Source organism: Protopterus annectens, chromosome 1.part0 (assembly GCF_019279795.1).
Source record: "Protopterus annectens isolate FY-2018-M chromosome 1.part0, PAN1.0, whole genome shotgun sequence".
NCBI lineage: Eukaryota > Metazoa > Chordata > Ceratodontiformes > Protopteridae > Protopterus > Protopterus annectens.
In genome coordinates, this window is record NC_056725.1 from 1,667,850,840 (window position 1) to 1,667,870,839 (window position 20,000).

The following is a 20,000-nucleotide window of genomic DNA, read 5'->3' on the forward strand; positions in this document are numbered from 1 at the left end:
TGGATTTCGCCACATAAATCCAAGTGTCGTCACCCAGCACGTGTACATGTGCCAAAGGCAATACTGTCCCCTAGCTTTTCTTGCTCGGTTGGACAATTTCAGACCATCTAAATGCCCCACAAAAGGCCAGCAAAAAGGCAGCTTTAAATAATGATACATCATAAGAAGAGAAACAAACCTCTGAAACAGCAATCCATAGTTTGCTTAATACACCTGGACCTATGGGGTACCTGTTATCAAGCCTCTTGGGCGTTTGTCTCCCCCAGCCTCTAACCATCGCCCGTACTTGGAAAGTGTTAGCTAGATCCTTCAAACCCAAAGCCTGATGAAACCAATTCAAGGCTGACAATGAGCTTCTCGCTCTGCCCAGACTCCAACCTTTTTATTTCATCACCATGATGTAAGACCTGATTTGGTGAGGTGGAATAGGCCAAATTTATTCCCAGCCTCTGGCTATTCTGGTTTTACAAGAATTTCTGTATACTTTTGTCTGAGATTGGTACAGCTCTACCTGTCTTTTTACAAAACTAAATTCAAACCTACTCACAGATCTCTTACCATAGATGCTTATAGAATAACCATACATGTTATTTAAGCATTCGTCACATTGTTCAGCTCTGCAATTCCAGCACATTGTTCATATTTCCATTAATGATTCAGATCACGTATTGAGCTATACATATACAGAACCAGCTCAGCACATTGTCATTCCATTGCATCCTTGTGAACATATGCCTCAAATTCCATGTCTAACAATTCAAGGTAACCAAACAGGTAAATAATAAAACACAGAGACTTCAGATGGATTAAATGGCCGCAGCCATGTGTTTATTGCCAATCATTGTCAATGCCTTTTTCTCTTATAGAAGCCAATTATTATGAGATGTGCGCAAGGCAGGAATATCAGGGAGGCCATTTATTTCTTTCATAGCATTCCCCTAAACCTACAGGACAACAGACAGCACTGTCGATATCCAGCCCTTTTTTATGTATCATACCCATTTCATAACAACTTTTTCCACAGTTCATCACAATTCTTCTGGGCCACCTTACAATCTGCCAAGGGGGCCATTGCCAGGCTGATAAGTCTCCTGGCAACAATCCCTTGGGGCTGTCTGGCCTGCGGAAGGTCCAGCTGAAGAGTCCTGTGACCCCTCCCCCCACTTACCTTGGCCTCCCTTACCTTTCCTGCCTTCCGCTTACATGACTGCGACAGACTAGCCTGACCTATCTATCTTACCCGGAGGAGAAGGCGAAAACCTGAAAAAACCCATTGGGAAAAACAGGAAATTCTTCTCGACCCATAATGCGATCACCTTGTCGGTCATCGGGTTCCTTGAGTACCTTATCTGACCCTAAACTGACTGGTAACAACCCCCTGCTTTTACGAGGGGGTGGGTTGGGTGGGACAAGCTGTCCATGTAGGGATCAAGAAGACTGATTTGGTTTGTTCCCAGCCTTTTCAATCCTTCCTCTAGCCAGCCCATCCCACCCTACCCTCCTACCTATCCTGGCTCTACCTGCCCCCCCTCCCCCCACTGAAAACCGAGTCCGAGCTGACCTGCCTCAGACAAATGGCAGCTTGCTGCTATTTGGATTGCAAGCTGTTGTTGTCTGAGATTGGTACAGCTCTACCTGTCTTTTTACAAAACTAAATTCATACCTGCTCACAGATCTCTTACCATAGATGCTTACAGAATAACCATACATGTGATTTAAGCATTCGTCACATTGTTCAGCTCTGCAATTCCAACACATTGTTCATATTTCCATTAATGATTCAAATCAAGTATTGAGCTATACATATACAGAACCAGCTCAGCACATTGTCATTCCATTGCATCCTTGTGAACATATGCCTCAAATTCCATGTCTAACAATTCAAGGTAACCAAACAGGTAAATAATAAAACACAGAGACTTCAGATGGATTAAATGGCCGCAGCCATGTGTTTATTGCCAATCATTGTCAATGCCTTTTTCTCTAATAGAAGCCAATTATTATGAGATGTGCACAAGGCAGGAATATCAGGGAGGCCATTTATTTCTTTCATAGCATTCCCCTAAACCTACAGGACAACAGACAGCACTGTCGATATCCGGCCCTTTTTTATGTATCATACCCATTTCATAACAACTTTTTCCACAGTTCATCACAATTCTTCTGGGCCGCCTTACAATCTGCCAAGGGGACCACTGCCGGGCTGATAAGTCCCCTAGCAACAATCCCTTGGGGCTGTCTGGCCTGCGGAAGGTCCAGCTGAAGAGTCCTGTGACCTCCCCCCCCCCACTTACCTTGGCCTCCCTTAGCTTTCCTGCCTTCCACCACAGAAGGGAGGAAAGTTCCTCCCTTCCACCAGCATATCTCAAGCTACTCTAGGTGAATTCCCTTCAGAGCCAGACCTGCCTGTAATTCCCTGTAAAATACCTGTGAACCTTCTTCCGATAAATGAACCCCATCTTTCTCATACCTATCCGGCCACCAGACCCAAATGCCAGGGTGGGGAATGTATAACCCCTTAATGGCTTTTAAATTCTTATCCATAGAATTATTAATTCTCCGTCTCATTCTTTCCAGAACTTTCATGGACCTAACCCCTTTCCATCTTTTTCTCTGTACCACTTCTGACCAACACATAATGGCTTGTGGCCAGCATTCATGCATGCAATTAATTTCCTGTACCATTGAACTAATTAAACCTTTTATTGGTTGTTGACCAATATCATTGCCCCCTAGGTGTAACATGATGGCTGCAGGAGGTTTACCACTTCTCACTGCTTGTTGCATTACTGTACTAAGCTGGTGCCACCACATTCCTGACACCCCATACCAAACTGTTTTGCCTGAAGCTCGTTCTCTTTGGAAGGATAAGCCCGGCCTGCTCTGCACCCAGAGGTGGAGTCTCTGAACAAAGGAATGGCCAACTATCCAGATGTATTTCTGTTCTGTGGATGTGTCTGCTGAAATGCAATTAATAAGAGTTAGAGTTGTTTACACCTTACATAACTTTTATAAGCCTTGGATTTCCACCTACCCATCCTCATAATGTCAGCCTGTGACGCCCCCATTGCATGTGTGTATGAGGCTGCACCTATCCGAAAAGAATGCAATGTATACCTACTTGTGTCCAGGCTCATCAACTTAACTGCCTGCTTTAAAACTGCTCTCACCTGATAATGTGTAAGTGGTTCACCTTGCTGATGGCAGAAAAATGGACCACCTAATACACCCCTATAACTCCGGTACTCCAGTATCACTTTAGTCCCATTCCATTCTAATCCCTCTGGGGTAACTACTCTTACCCATTGACCTCTGCCTTCTTGATCAGTTTTGGATTTTGCCACATAAATCCAGGTGTCATCACCCAGCACATGTACATGTTCTAAAGGAAGCACTGTCCCCTGGATTTTCTTGCTCGGTTGGACAATTTCTGACCATCTGAATGCCCCACAAAAAGCCAGAAAAAAGGCATCTTTAAATAATGATAACTCATAAGAAGAGAAACAAACCTCTGAAACAGAAATTCATAGCTTGCTTAATACAGCTGAACCTATGGGGTACCTCTTATCAAGCCTCTTGGGTGTTTGTCTCCCCTAACCTTTAAACATCTCGCGTACTTGGAAAGTGTTAGCTAGATCCTTCAAACCCAAAGCCTGATGAAACCAATTCAAGGCTGACAATGTGCTTCTCGCTCTGCCCGGACTCCAACCTTTTTCTTTCATTACCATGATGTAAGACCTGATTTGGTGAGGTGGAATAGGCCAAATGGATTCCCAGCCTCTGGCTATTCTGGTTTGCAAGAACTGCTGTATACATTTATTGTATCTTACCCTTGTTCTTCCACTGAGAGAATTACACATTGGCAACCATTCTCGTCTGTCCATAAGGCCCATAATTGAACTGGCACTGGTGTCAGAGAAGGACTTGCCGTTGGGGCCAGCGACTGGAAACGGGGCCACTGCAAACAAGAAAGGGAATCTGCCAATGAGTTATCGATGTTGGGAATGTGTTGTGTCTTAACTGTCACATTAAATGTCAAGCACTTAAATGTAAAATATCTCATCATCCTACCTAATACCCCTTTCCCCCCCAGGTGATTATTGACTATATGCACTACACTATTGTTGTCAGAATGCAACCAAACCACTCTGTCTTTCATTTGTGCTCCCCAAATTTCCAATGCCACCACTACTGGGAAGAATTCCATATCTGCAATTGAAATGTCTACCCTATTTTTCACTCGAGTTGGCCAGGCCATGCTGAACCACTGATCTTGAAAATAACCCCCAAAGCCAATTCCCCCCGCTGCATCTGTAAACAACTGAAAAGGAGGTAGATGGTCTCTCTCCTGCCAAATTGCTATCCCATTGTAGTCTGATAAAAAACTCCACCACACACCTAGATCCTCCTTCATACCTTGTGTGATCCTAATCCGGTGGTGTGGCTTTTTGCACCCTGACCCCTTAGCAGCTAAGCGCCTCATAAATGACCCCCCTACAGGAATCACTTTACATGCAAAATTCATTAACCCTACTAATTCTTGTAACTGTTTAAGGGTTATCTTATTCTGTATTAGCACTTGACTTAAGAGTTGCCGTAATTTCTGCACCTTGTCAATAGGAAGCCTGCACTGACCATTCAAGCTATCAATCTCTATACCCAGGAAAGCCAATCTGTTCATCGAGCCCTCTGTTTTATCCATTGCTAGAGGCACCCCTAACTCCTTGCAAATCTGTTGGAATATATCCAATGCTTGTTGACATTCCCCTGTGTCCTCCTTCCCAATGAATAGAAAGTCATCCAAATAATGAACAACTCTGTCTTCCCCTACCCGCTGAGCCACCAACCAGTGTAAGAAGGAACTGAATTTCTCAAAAGTAGCACATGCTATTGAAAAACCCATAGGCATGCATTTATCCATGTAATACTGACCTTTGAATGCCAAACCTAACCACCCTTGGTCTTTAGAAGCAATGGGTGAAAGTCTGAAAGCAGACTCTATGTCAGCTTTTGCCATAAGGGCCCCTCTTCCCTTCACTTTGGCTTTCTTAACCGCTTCATCAAAGGAAGCATAATGCACTGATGTCCCTATCCCATTTATGTAATCATTTACCGAATTCCCCTGTGGATAGGATAAGTGGTGAATGAGCTGAAATTCACCTGGCTTCTTTTTGGGTACAACGCCAATAGGAGAAACCTTAAATGCTCTTCTTGGTGGGCATGGAAATGGGCCTGCCAGTCTGCCCGCTTTCAATCTTTATTTATCTTTTCTCTGACTATGTCCGGATGCTCTTCTGCTGACTTCAAGTTCTTGACCCAAGCCCTTTGCTTCCTACCTTTTGCTGGTATCCTGAAGCCCTTGGTGAACCCCTCTTCTAGTAATGTTGCTGCTTCTCTATCTGGATACGCTTTGAGCCATTCCCTTAAAATATCCCCTTTTACCGGAGTTGGGAGATGGAACTGCGTACCCTTTAAAGGTGGTGGGTGAGTAAACACTTTTGTTCTGGGGGCTTGAGAGAGGAAAACAAGCCTTGGCTGGGTGGTTTGCCTTACCACAAGCCATGCATTGATGCCTAAATCTACACTGAAGTTGATTTTGACAGTGACCAAAGTTGTACTGATAACACTTCCCAGCAACCCCGTCTGTTCTGTCCCATTGGTTGTCTGTTGTTAAACCAAACTTCTAAGTGTTATACCCATTTTGATTAAGCGGAAAACCACAATCTGTTGTTGCTGCATCTCCGCTTGTATCTAGCCATCACAAAAGCCCCAAATCCAACCATGCCCAAGACGTCTCTGGGTATGACTGCCTCATCCTTCTGTAGTCCTCATCATACCTCAACCATCTGTAGCCCCCTTGAGCAAAGTGCATCGTGGTTACCCTATTAAAGTGCGTCCACATGTCTTTTGCTTTGGTAGGACATCTATCACCTAAAGTTTGAGCATAAATAGAGTAACCGATCGCCCAGTTTTCCCATGTTCTTCTTACTTGTAACCTCCTTTTTTTGGATACTGAATATTCAACCCTGCCATCTTTATCTCTTTCCTTTTCTTCATCCTCCCTGTTCAGCAATGAAAATATATCCACGTATTCCCCACTTGCAATCTGCTGTTTCACTTTTTCACTTAAATGAAAACCTAGTGGCAAGTCTAACGTAACTGCACCACCATACTTAACTAGCGCCGAGTCTCCCCTCCCCCCTTCCAGTACAGTCTGGCCATTGTCCCCTTGTCACATTACTTTTTCATCATCCCGTTTACCTTCGAGTTGTGCTAATAAGGATCCCATTTGGTCTAAAAGTGCATTGTTAGTTTGGGGACACCCAACTCCAGCCATGGAGCCCCCCCATTGTTATGGCTGACTCAGAGTCCTCTGTTGTCTGCTTGTTGTCAAGCCCAACCATGTCCCTCACTGTATCTTGATGCTGTGAACTCATTAGATTAATCTTGCAGTGTTCTCCAGGCAAAGATTCATAGTACATTAATTCCTCATGTAATATACCTTGGCTTTGTAACCACTGCAAACACTTCTGATCCATAATAGGCATATTCTTACCTTCCCTCTTGCGCTTTTTGCAGTGCTTCTTCTTATCCTTATGCTTCTGAGCATTTTCAACATTCCTGTAATGACCATCCTCTTTTCTGTTACCTCCAACTAACATTTGGGATCCTGAGCTGGGTCCTGCTTGAGGGTCAGGGGACAGATTACCCGCAGGTTGAACATTAACTGCTTGAGGCACCTGCCCTGACCCTACTGTCTGATGAAACAGATCCTCCCACCATGATCTCCCATTTATGCTCAACAAGGTCTGCATTTGTGTTTGCATTTGAGGATCCATCTAATCAGTGAAAACACAAAACATGCACGTTAGACTATGTATGTTTTTTTTTTTTTTTTTTTTTTTTTTTTTTTATTATATAAATAGGAATGCACTTTACTAAGTTTGTGTTTCACCGGCCAGATGGATTATACTAAATCTCCTTCTTTTCCTACTTCCTTAGTGAATTTAACACCAGTAAAGAGTAAAAAGGATATAAAAACTCCGTTACTTAGCCACGAAAACCAGCCATTACTGCTCACGCTACCACAGTTTAGAACTGAGTTCTATTCAGGAAAATTAATAATTAACACAAATACAAGCATGGGCTCTTGTGTACTGTAGCTTCCTGCTAACTACAGCTCTCAGGCCCTGCCATGTGTCTTCCTCAGGCCTCAGCTCACAGGCCCTGCCATGCGGCTCCATGCAAGCCTCAGCTCACAGGCCCTGCCATGCGGCTTCCTGCAGGCCTCAGCTCACAGGCCCTGCCATGCGGCTTCCTGCAGGCCTCAGCTCACAGGCCCTGCCATGCGGCTTCCTGCAGGCCTCAGCTCACAAGCCCTGCCATGCGGCTTCCTGCAGGCCTCAGCTCACTAGCACTCTCAGCTCTTGAGCCCAGCCATGTGGTTTTCTGCAGGCCTCATTTCACAAGCCCAGCCATGACTGCCTGTAGGCCTCAACTCCCTGGGCCAGCCGTGCGGTCCCCGTAGGCCTTAGCTGCCTTGCACTTCGACTAACTCAATAAAGACCCAATTAAAACCCTTTAAAACTTCCTTGATACTCTACTGTGGATTTATGTAATCTTATTGAGCAATCTTAATTACTACCCTGTTTGCAATCCGGTAAAAACTTTATTAAAATGTAATACATGTAAAAACTTTTAATTCAATCATTCCTGCTTTCAAAACCACTTACTTGCCTCTCAGTATAGTAAACACCTAGGACTCAAAACAGCAAACTGTTCTTGCCATGGATAATTCCCTTAAATCCTGCAATTGACTAACAAACAAAGAAGACTTTACATTGTTCTAAGATCACCCACTGTGTTCAAACAGTCATTAGAATTCCACAGACAACTTTAATTACTAGCATGTTTGAAGCATACATCTCTTTACAAACAGCTTCAAAAAACCCCCAGCAACTGATCTTACCACAGATAACTTCCCTTAAGGTTGTAATTAAATCAACAAACAAGAAGGCCTTACCTTGTACTAAGATCAACCACTTAATTCAAACAATCCACTGATCAGTTGCTCAAAGCTACAAGCTGTCCAGGTAGGGGTCAAGAAGACTGATTTGGTTTGTTCCCAGCCTTTTCAATCCTTCCTCTAGTCAGCCCATCCCACCCTACCCTCCTACCTATCCTGGCCCTACCTGCACCCCCCCCCCCCACTGAAACCTGATGTCTGAGCTGACCTGCCTCAGACAAATGGCAGCTTGCTGCTATTTGGCTTGCAAGCTGTTGTTATTGTATGTTACCCTTGTTCTTCCACTGAGGTAATTACACATTAGCAACCATTCTTGTCTGCCCATAAGGCCCATAACTGAACTGGCACTGGTGTCGGAGAAGGATTCGCCCTTGGGGCCAGCGACCGGAATTGGGGCCACTGCAAACGAGAAAGGGAATCTGCTAATGAGTTATCGATGCCTGGAATGTGTTATGCTTTAACTGTTACATTAAATGTCAAGCACTTAAACGTAAAATATGTCATCATCCTGCCTAACACCCCTTTTCCCCCCAGCTGATTATTGATTATATGCACTACACTATTGTTGTCAGAATGCAACCAAACCACTCTGTCTTTCATTTGTACTCCCCAAATTTCCAATGCCACCACTACTGGGAAGAATTCCATCTTTGCGATTGAAATGTCTACCCTATTTTTCACTCGAGTAAGCCAGGCAACACTGAACCACTGATCTTGAAAATAACCCCCAAAGCCAATTCACCCCGCTGCATCTGTAAACAACTGAGCAGGAGGTAGATTGTCTCTCTCCTGCCAAATTGCTATCCCATTGTAGTCTGATAAAATACTCCACCACACACCTAGATCCTCCTTCATACCCTGTGTGACCCTAATCCGGAAGTGTGGCTTTGTGCACCCTGACCCCTTAGCGGCTAAGCGCCTCATAAATGAGCACCCCGTGGGAATCACTTTGCATGCAAAATTCATCAACCCTACAAATTCTTGTAACTGTTTAAGGGTTGTCTTATTCTGCATTAGCACTTGACTTAAGACTAGCCACAACTTTTGCACCTTGTCAATTGGAAGTCTGCACTGGCCATGCAGACTATCAATTTCTATACAGGAAAGCCAATCTGTTCGTCGGGCCCTCTGTTTTATCCATCGCTAATGGCACCCCTAACTCCTTGCAAATCTGTTGAAATGTATCCAATGCTTGCTGACATTCCCCTATGTCTTCCTTCCCAATTAATAGAAAGTCATCCAAGTAATGAACAACCCTGTCTTTCCCTACCCGCTGTGCCACCAACCAGTTTAGAAAGGAACTGAATTTTTCAAAAGTGGCACATGCTATTGAACAACCCATAGGCATGCATTTATCCATGTAATATTGGCCATGGATAATTCCCTTAAATCCTACAATTGACCAACAAACAAAGAAGGCTTTACCTTGTTCTAAGATCACCCACTGTGTTCAAACACTCACTAAAATTCCACAGACAACCTTAATTACTAGCCTGTTTGAAACATATTGGAAATAAAAAATAACATACTAACATTCCAATCTGTTGCTACAGGCCAAACTTATTGCTACAGGCCAAACTTAATACAAAAATTGCCCCAACACCTCTCTACAAACGGCATACTTGCCTGTTAGTATAATATCCTAGGCTTCAAAAACCCCAGGAACTGATCTTACCACAGATAACTTCCTTTAAGGCTGCAATTAAATCAAAATCAAACAAAGAAGGCCTTACCTTGTCCTAAGATTACCCACTTAGTTCAAACACTCACTTGAAATCCACCGATCAGTTTCTCAAAGCTACAAGCTGTCCAGGTAGGGATCAAGAAGACTGATTTGGTTTGTTCCCAGCCTTTTTCAATCCTTCCTCTAGCCAGCCCATCCCACCTTAACCCTCCTACCTATCCTGGCCCTACCTGAATCCCCCCTCCCCCCCACTGAAACCTGAGTCCGAGCTGACCTGCCTCAGACAAAGGGCAGCTTGCTTCGATTTGGCTTGCAAGCTGTTGTTTCAGTGTGTGTGTGCAAGCAGATGGACTCTGGAACTTTGTTTCAGGTAGGGAACTGAACAAGGGTGTGTGTGTGTGTGTGTGTGTGTGTGTGTGTGTGTGTGTGTGTGTGTGTGTGTGTGTGTGTGTGTGTGTGTGTGTGTGTGTGTGTGTGTGTCTGTGTGTGTGTGTGTGTGTGTGTGTGTGTGTGTGTGTATGTGTGTGTGTGTGTGTGTGTGTGTGTGTGTGTGTGTGTGTGTGTGTGTGTGTGTGTGTGTGTGTGTCATATGAAACTTCGCACAGCTAAATCCTTGCACTTCTATACAGATATGGCAAAAATAAGCTATTTATATCATTTGAGTCTGTAAGGTACTTAGCAAAAAAAGTGTTATTCCCATACGCAGTGTCCTACTTTGGCCATTAGAAAATCATGTAATCTTAAGAATTACCAGCTCGCCCTGTCCACTCATGTTCCCTGTCATGGCAGTCAGCATTCTCACTTGTCCCTTTAATCGATCAAGTCCTGTTTTAAAACCTAGCACTGAGATATTTCCTTATTCATCAGATCATTTAAAAGTTTTAGAAATCTGGATATTCACTTAAAGTTCATTTTTAATACACTTTACAGTCGTGGTTGTTGGTTGAATATGACTCCAGAGAGGTTCTTGATGTTGCTTCAGACTTGCATAAAACGTGTAATGTGTGAAGAAACTTGTGAGAATTAGCTATTCCTGCCATATGTTCCAAGACATTCCTTTAATAATAATAATAATAATAATAATAATAATAATAGTAAGTAAATAACATCAGTATTTATGTATAAAGTGTCCCTTATTTTGAACATATGCCTGTAATTGCTTTCACCTGTGTTCCTGATTTTTAGTGACCCACCACCATTTGTTAAAAATTTGTAGTTTTTTGCCTCATATTTGTTGTATTCTTTTCCTCATAAAATCTGTGGTTTCTGTATTTTTGTTGTCTTAGTTGATGGTGCAGTGGTGCAGTGGTAGCATTGCTACCTAACAATTGCAGGTTCTTTGGTTGGATTCTTGGCTCAGGTGCCTTCTGTGTGGAGTCTACATGTTCTCTGTGTGTTTGTGTGGGTTTCTTCTAGGTGCTCTGGTATCCTCCCATCTTACAAAGACATGTGTCTGGGCCTCTGCTAAAAATTGGCTTTTGTTGCATGTCAGATTTTCCTGGTTAACAAATGTTAAATAAATAAAAATGACAGACATTTAAATTTCAGACTTCATATTCTTCAGAACATACATGGTAACACAAAACCTTTTATTCTAGCAATTTTCTAAGTTTATAAGATGGATACTTGAAATTTGTCCCTACTTTTGGGACTGTATTCCCGCATTATTGGCTTCATCCAGGTTTTTTTGTGCTAAGGTTGAGAGCTATGGTGAGAACTGAATTCACTGAATATGTTTGGGGGCTGTATTCCCCCATTATTGTCTTTGTTCAAGTGTTCTGTGCTAAGAGGTTGACAGCTATGGTGAGAACTGAATTCACTAAATGGTAGCCATTTAAGTTTCAGTCTTCCTTTCTTTCACAAAACAGCTGATTTGGCATAGTGGTATGTTGCTCTGACTGTTTTGCACAGGATACTGGGTTCAGGATTTGGCAGCGAAATGTATGTTGGTATTGCAGTATTTTATTCTAGCAACTTTCCAATATTATACAAGCAATGTTTAAAATGTTTCCCTGGTTTTTGGGCTTTTTCCCCCTCCCATAAATTTTGGCTTTTACCAGATTTCTTGTGCTGCAAAGTTCAAAGCTGAGTGTCGAGTAGATTTTACAAGGAGCTGAGAGCTGCCAGGGAACAGAAGTTTAGTGCTGCTTATGCTGAGTCTGGTTGCATTGTTAACAGCATAACCGGTAGTGTACTTGCTTTTGGTGCAGAAGGCTGTGGGTTCTACTCCCACAGTATGGAGATGCATTGCTGATACTGTACTGTGTTGTAAAGGGGGTGGATGTTGCAGTCCTTTTTGGTGAAGATACCTAGTAACTATAAACCTGTTATTAGTTTGCCATCCATTCCCTATTGCAGTATTACTAGCTTATCATTTTTTAATGTAATATAGACAATTTATTCCTCGAGGGCAGCAGGCACTTTATTTTTAGATGAAACAATGAAATATAATGTTGTTTGCTAGCAGCAACCTCTTCATTAGTTACAGATCTCTTTAATGTGGAATTATTTAGATGACTTTTACTTCTTCAGAGATTGTGCATATTTACTGATGCTTGTAGACTGCAGAAGTTTGAGTAGACTTTTATGATGGAAATGTTCTGAATTGGGCAGTTTTGTCATTATTGGTGCATGCATTTTGTTTCATTGTTTACTAGAAAAATGTTCAAAACAATAAATTTAAAATGCCTTCTAACAACTGTACTGTATTGTACAAGGAATATAATTTAATACAATCAGGAAGGTGTATCAAGGAGCACTTGTATGTTTTGTGTGCAAGGGACCTATGATTTGAAAACAGCCCAAAGTTAATCTTTATCTGCCACTGGCAAAATGTATTTTCTTTGAATGTGGGTTTAAATGCTGTTTCAATGACTGAGTTTCAAGGGCAGAGAAGTTTTAATGCTAAGTCTATTTTCACTGTGAGACTACATTGCTTTGTTTACCAGATATCTATTAGTGTTTATGCTGTAAAATGCAAAATAAAACTTTCAAATGAAATCCAAATCATTACAGAAGTAAAGCAGTATGCACATTACAATGTTTATGGTAAATGGGGTGAAATAACCAAGGAGTGGGACATTGGAATGGCTGCAAGGGGGGAGGCCCCATTCGACCATGATTTTGTGAGGGGGGGAAGGGCAGCAAACTCAAAGATAGCCCTGGCTGAACTATACCTCTCAACTGTCCAGATTTTTGCAGAATGAATAGATTTTTGCTTCTTATTTCTGGTTTGTTCCTCATAAAATTTGTGGTTTTCTGGCAAATTATTTAGAATTAAAGTCACTAAATAATGACAGACATTTAGTTTCAGATTTCATAACCTTCAGAACAATGCATGCCAAACCAAGACCTATTATTCTATCAACTGTCTAAGTTTATACAAGAGTAATTTTTAGATTGTTTGCATGTTCCCCAAATATATTTGGCCTTGTCCAGATTTCCTGCATTAAGAGGTTGAGAGGTATGTGCAAATAAATCACTTTATTGAATTAGGAATATCCAAACCTCTCAACTGTCCCCAATTTTGGTTCAAAATGTTGCTCTACCCCTAATAATCCCCCCACAAAATGGCAATTTTGGAAGAAAACGTGGAGGGTTTACAATTATAAATAACCATAATGATCAGAGTTATAGATTACTTTTATTTCATAAATGCATGTAGATTCTCTTATTTTGTCAGCTGCTCAAGTTAACAGTACTAATATTAAAAAAATGTCCCTTCTTTGACAGGTTCCCAGCTGTATTATGTGGCAATTTTATATTTTTGCATCACAATGTTGGTCCGTTTTTCATAAAATTGTGGTTTTCTGGCAAATTAGTGGCAAATCATTAGAGACTGATGTTAGAAAATAATGACAGACATTTGAGTTTCAGATTTCATACCCTTCCAAAATCATACTAATGCAAGACCTACTACTATTCTATTATTTTTCTAAGTTTATAAGAGCAATATTTAAAAATTGTCTTTATTTTTGTCCTTTGTCCCACTTCTATGTATGGCTTTGTCCAAATTATTTGCTCTGAGGTTGAGAGGTATGAGTGTCAGAGCCATCACTGTCAGCTAGAGACATTTCAAATTGTGACATACTTGTTGCACCCCACTCCCCCATGTAGTGACTCTGGATGTGTCCAAGCAAGGCAAGGGGCAGTTATGCAGTGTAAGTGTGCAGAGTATTCACCCATCCAAGGTAGACACAAGTACAACAGTGGCTTTTCATCTGTCCTTAATTTTGCAGAATGTTCTAGTTTTCTGTCATATTTTTATACTGTTAATTTATGCTTCTTATTATTCAGAAAACACATGCTGTTGCAGTGCCCTGTTGCTCTGTGTTTAAGTAGCAATGTTTCAATGTTTTAATGACCATCAGGTAAGCTTGTTTGAGATTGTAAGATGCAAGTAACCTTTAATAAGTATACTGGTTAAATAATTAACAACACTGAAAGCCTTTTTGTTGTTGCCATGCAGAGAATATTTACATAACTAGATAATGTACAAGCCTTAGGTATTGAAATGCATATGACAGTATTTATAATAAAGGACAGGCTTACAGTATTTTCAGAAGCTCATTACATTTGTTGGAGATTTGCAGTCATCTTTGCAGGCTTTAGCCATGATCTAAACAGAATGCCAGTGTATTATGTGTGGTCCATAACCTGTGCAGTAATCCTTTAAGCAATTTATCTTGAGCTTGTTTCTTGTTTGTTGTTTATTTTTTGCTTTGATCATGTTTTCCCCATGAAACAAGTAGATAGTTGTTGTCAGGCAGCAGGTCTTTTTTGGATAAGAAACATTTTTACAAGTGGGGGTATGACAGAGATTGTTACTTTCAGCATGTTACTTGGTACTTTTATAAAGCTGAATATAAATTATAATTAGAACTGCAGTGCAAGGGCAAGCTTGTTTTTTTATATACTTGATTTTGACTGATATTCCAGTAATGTATTTAAAAAGTAATTTAGTTTTTCATGCCTCACAACCTTTTTGTTTCCATCTAGATATTAAGTAAGCTGTCATGTAGCCAACGCATTGAAATATTTTTTTTCTTCTACACTTCACTTTGTCTTGATTGGAATCTCATAATGACAGTTTGGCACCCAGGGCAGCGTAATTAATTAATTAAAGTCCAGTTGTTGTGGATTTGAGCATAGCTCCACCCCTTTCTAGTTGGTCACACCCCTTTCCATTGGCCCCACCTATTCAGCTGGCTTCTGCAGCCCCCTTTAATTCGAAGTCACCAGCTGCCACTGCTATAATCTCTGTGCTGTATAACAAAGCAGTGTCCTTTTTACTATGTATTCTCTTTCCTTTACAATCATTAATCAGTTTGTCTTTCTTCCTTATTTGTTATGAACTTCTTTCTTTCTTTTTTTGTTTCCTTCTAAACAAACCAGAACCTCAGATTGCTAAATATCTGCATCCAGAATTCCAGAGTTGTCAGGGTCATTGTCTTGTTTCATAGGGGTTGAATGATCTTTGCAGACAATAGATGCATCATTTCTTAAATGTGTTCTATTTGTTCTTTGCCTAACATTATTTAGTTCACCAGTCCAGTCATTAATATATGAAACAACAGTTCTCCAAGCCATGCCAATTGCACAAGTGCAATCATCATTATTAAGTCTAGATTTACTTCTTGGTAAGCAAACCATCCAACTTTTGACACGAAGAACACGTATCACCAGTGTTAACAGCTGTTACTTTTAAATAAGCATAGCATTTATTACACTATACACAATATTTGTGCTTTAGCAAATCATTATTTGCATACTCATTAAAGGAATCCATATTCAGCTTCAAAAGAATAAAATATTGTAAAAGAAAAGACTAATCAAAATCAGCAACCACAGAATTGAAAGAAAACTTAAATCAACTTCTATAACAAAAAGATCACACGCGCAATATAGAACTAAATACTAAAGTAAGTACATAAAGTTGTTCTGACCATGCAAGTTCTGCAAGCCATTCAAAAGTTGTAATTCCTTTATGTCACTTGCGCAGTAGCATCTGCGCACTATCAGTCACAGTCACACTTCTTTTTAACAGTAAAGTTCAATAAATCACAAACCAAGGTAGGATTATTTAGAAATGCTTTTTTGGGGGGAGGGGCAGCTTGGAAGTGGAAGTCAAATTATAAGTTTTCATCAATGATAACTCCTAGCAGTTTTGCATGGATGACCAGCTCGTTGTTTATATTATTGGCTGATGTTATAATGAACAGCTTGTTTATTTTGAGACTGGTACTTTGGAGTGAATAGCATATGTTTTTGGGGGGATGGATTGAGTAAGAGTCTGAATTTCTGTAGCCAAGATTCCATTTAGAAGAAATATTGTTGAGTTTTGAGTTATAGCACCTGTATGGTTGCCGCTGAGCAGATCAGGGGTGAACCATCTGCATACTGTATTAATGAAACATGAGCTGCAACAGAAGGATGATCATTATGAAGATGTTAAACAGCAGTGGTCAAAGTAAAGAGCATATTTGTATAAGGTTCTGTCTCATCTCGTGTGCACTCCCTTACTTCTATACATATAGGCTATCTCCATGTTTGCATAACCACAAAGAGAAAAAAAAACACTGTCCAATCAGTGTTGGATAGAAAGCACAGACATCTATAGATCTGGGGGTACAGCACAATGCTGACCATCACAACCCACACATGCTGTGTTAGAATCACTTCCCTGTTTTTTATTATCAGTTTATAGATGATTTTTTTTTTTCATTTGGAAAGGGACAGCAGTTGAATTGGATAGCTTGTTGATTATATGAGTAAAAGCACATCTCTTTTAAATTTTTCCTTTGTATGGAGTGTTTCTAGTGTTTGTGATTTGGATTTAGAAGTGTTTAAACAAACTGAAGGATGTAAGTTAGGCTCTGTTATTACTTATAAAATGTGGCAAACAACACCTTGTTGTATTATTCCAGCATGCATCTTACTTATGTTAAGCATAATATTATCAAAGGTCAGTTGGTGAGATTAAAAAGGTTAACCACAGACTTTACGGTTTTAGATAAACTTGTAGATGAGTTACATCTTAGGTTTAAACATAGGCAATACCCGTTGAAGATAGCGAGAGAGATGTTGACAAGGGAAACATTCCAACATGATGTTAACGGTAACATTCAAACTTCACCAGATTGGTCTATTTCCATGACCTTGGTGTTTAGTATTGACAGTGAGGCTATTAAAGGGGTTATAAGAAACAATTGGAGGATCTTGAAAGCTAATAGTGGAGTGATGTCAGTTTTGGGCTCTGCTCCTTTTTTCATCAATAAGAGGGCAAAGTACTGTAAGGAGTTGCTAGAAGTCATTCACTATTCAAAGGAAGTGAGAACGAGGGACATTTTTAAATGGATGAGTTGCAATTTTTGTAGGTATATAGCAGAAGGTCCGCACTTTGAAGCTAGTACCAACAGTAGGATCTGGAAGGTTCCTGGAGTGTCTCATTGTGGGTCAATTTTTATGGTATATCTAGCCAAGTGTTCTGTATGCACATTATTCTACATTGGCAAAACCAACAGGCAGTTGAGGAGAAGAATGTACGAACATCTATACACCATAAAAAACAAAAACACGGACAATGTACTTTTAAAGCACACTTTGGTATGTCCAAATTATAAAAAAAATTATTTTAGTGTGATCGACTGTGTGCCTTGCAACTTTAATGATGATAAAGAGGGGGAACTGGATTATAGAGAACTTAAATGGCAAATTTTATTTAATGCATACAATGCACCTGGGTTGAATAGTGGAGTGAATTATAAAGCAGTTTTTCACAGGAAAATTTACTATGACAAGTGTAAATAAGATTTTTAAGTTTTATACTGTTTTAAGTGTGCTACAGCTGCTATTGCTTTTTAAATTGCACCATTAGTATTGCTTGTTGAGATCATAGAAAACATGTGATTGGTTATTTTTTATTGGTGAGAGTATTTAAAAGTGTAAGGAATGAAATTTCTTTATTCTAAAGAAGGCCTGTGTGTTATGACTGAAAGTGCTTAGCCTTTGTACTTTTATATTAAATTGTTTAAGACATTTGGTGATGTCCACCATTTTTTGTTTTATTCATGTAGTGTTTCATTTTACTTTAATTTATAACACATTAATTTATATCTATATCGTCATTTCTATCTTAAGGCTCTTTCCTGAAGAAATAACTGAAAATGAAAGCTTCTCCTAGAAAGAATCATTCTCACACAAACTATTTCATGCAACAGAATAAAGGAAAACTAAAACTGATTTTTATGCCTTATTTTTCAGATTTGACACAGTATGCAACAAAAAGGTCTGTGGAAATCCAAAAAATACCTGGGTGCGCCAAGCAATAAAAGTGTTACAAGGAAGAGTTGAAAAGAGCAACTTAGAAAAGTGTTAGAAGAATGGATCATCATAACTAACATAGTCTGTTTTGTCCAAAAATATCTTTTCTATTTAATTTTCTTTAAAATATCTTCAAATAACTGTTACTGCATGTTCTCTCATATCTTGCTGATGAAGCTCAGATTTTAGTTAGGTATAAGTGAAGGTTCTGCTTACTAAAACGAATGGTGGTAAATTGTATGGTCTTCAAATGAGTTCATTTTTTGGGAGACATATTTGCTATGAGTAAGCTACCCTAATTTCCAAATAATGATATAGATGGCTGTATAATTTCTTTTACATTTACTGACAATAGTGTAGAATAAACTTAGTGGAAAATCTTAATTATGCATCAGAACCTACCTGGTACTAATGCTTACTAGATAACATTGCTATATACCTTTGTAGCTGCTCTGTCTAACTAATAAATATCAAGTTCATGCAAGCTTTTAAGACCTGTGATTGACAGATTAATATCGGAATCAATAGCGCCTAAATCATTTTCTTGCATTCTCATATGGGACCTCACGGGTTTCTATATATGTTAGATTTAGCATTGCAAATATTTTCTTTATTTGTTAAAGTAGCTCAGTTTAAATTCTGATTTTTTTTTTACTTATATAAATATACATACCTCTTATTATTTTAAAATACCTGTTAAGTAAAGACATCTTGTAATTCTTGGAGGCTAACTTTATGTGTTTGTGTGTGTGTGTGTGTGTGTGTGTGTGTGTGTGTGTGTGTGTGTGTGTGTGTGTGTGTGTGTGTGTGTGTGTGTGTGTGTTTGTGTGTGTGTGTGTGTGTATGAGAAAGACAGAGAGATCTATTTATTCAGTGTTTCTTGCTGAGGATTATCATTCTGTTGCAATGGCAAAAGACTGTACTTCTTGTATATCAAATAAGTAGTAAACTTTTGTGGTCAGTTAAATAAATGCACATCATCTTTTATCCCTAGTAAACAGGCTGTTGGGTATTCCGCAGTATTTGGAAGAAACATATTATGTGCCATGAAATATCGAAAGGCACTCAAGTGGTCTCCTATTAGGCCATTAAACAATCTTGAAGTAATTTCCACATAAAACACACTCCAAGCACAGGTTATCATATATACAAGTCATTCAGAATCATATATAATGTGCTGCCTTATATCAAACACTTTAAAGGATTTCAGAATAGAAAATGTTTTGCTTTATAAATGTGCTTACAATAAACACAATGGCCACGGAGCTGATAGTCAAAAGGCTTGAAACAAAGGAAAGGTTGTGACGAATCTCCCTGATTCCTTTGTAATGAGAAAATATTGTTAAAGATTTTTGCCCTTCCATTAACTAAAATAACAAGATCCATGAGCAATAGAGCTACACAGCTATAATTTTATAACAGGGCCTATTGCTGTGAAATAAACCTTTTACTTATATGTGTTACTTCCATAGGTTATAATAAACTTAATGTCATCTTCAGACATTTTGTTGCTCTTTCAAGTATTATAATATAAAATTCCTCCCCAGGGAAAGAACTAGAAAACGATCTTCTTGTCTCTATCAAATGTTTTTTTTTTCAATATTTCTAGAGGTGTTGTCTATGGGTAAACTATCCTACTTGTGACTCAAAATCATCACACCTTTCACAAATGCAGATACATTTTGGTAACTGTAATTTTGGAACTTTTTTTGTTATATGGGCAGGCTTGAAGATAGATGGGTCCAAAATCTATTCTTAGTAAAGACTGTTCTACAGAAAGAGGCACTAATAGTCCCATCAATAGTCTTAATTACCCAAATTTCTAAATGTCCAACCATAAATACATCAACTTTCAATGAGAATTTGATACAGTATACATTCAAACTGAAATAAATAAAAACATGTTCTATCAGGGGTACATAAACATTTTTGGAACTTATCTTTAAATTGCAGCTTGTTGTCCTGTTC

The 20,000-nt window shown here is 39.6% G+C and overlaps 1 protein-coding gene across 1 annotated transcript in view; it reads left to right on the plus strand.

Moving 5' to 3' along the window:
* Positions 1-18,516, plus strand: part of LOC122801822 (C-C motif chemokine 20-like) — a 110,327-nt gene extending 91,811 nt beyond the window's left edge. Inside the window, exon 3 of the mRNA XM_044071450.1 lies at positions 17,973-18,516. Coding sequence (XP_043927385.1) covers positions 17,973-18,087 — 115 coding nt within the window. The 3' untranslated portion in view covers positions 18,088-18,516. The remainder of the gene's footprint in view (positions 1-17,972) is intronic.
* The last annotated feature ends 1,484 nt before the right edge of the window (positions 18,517-20,000 follow it).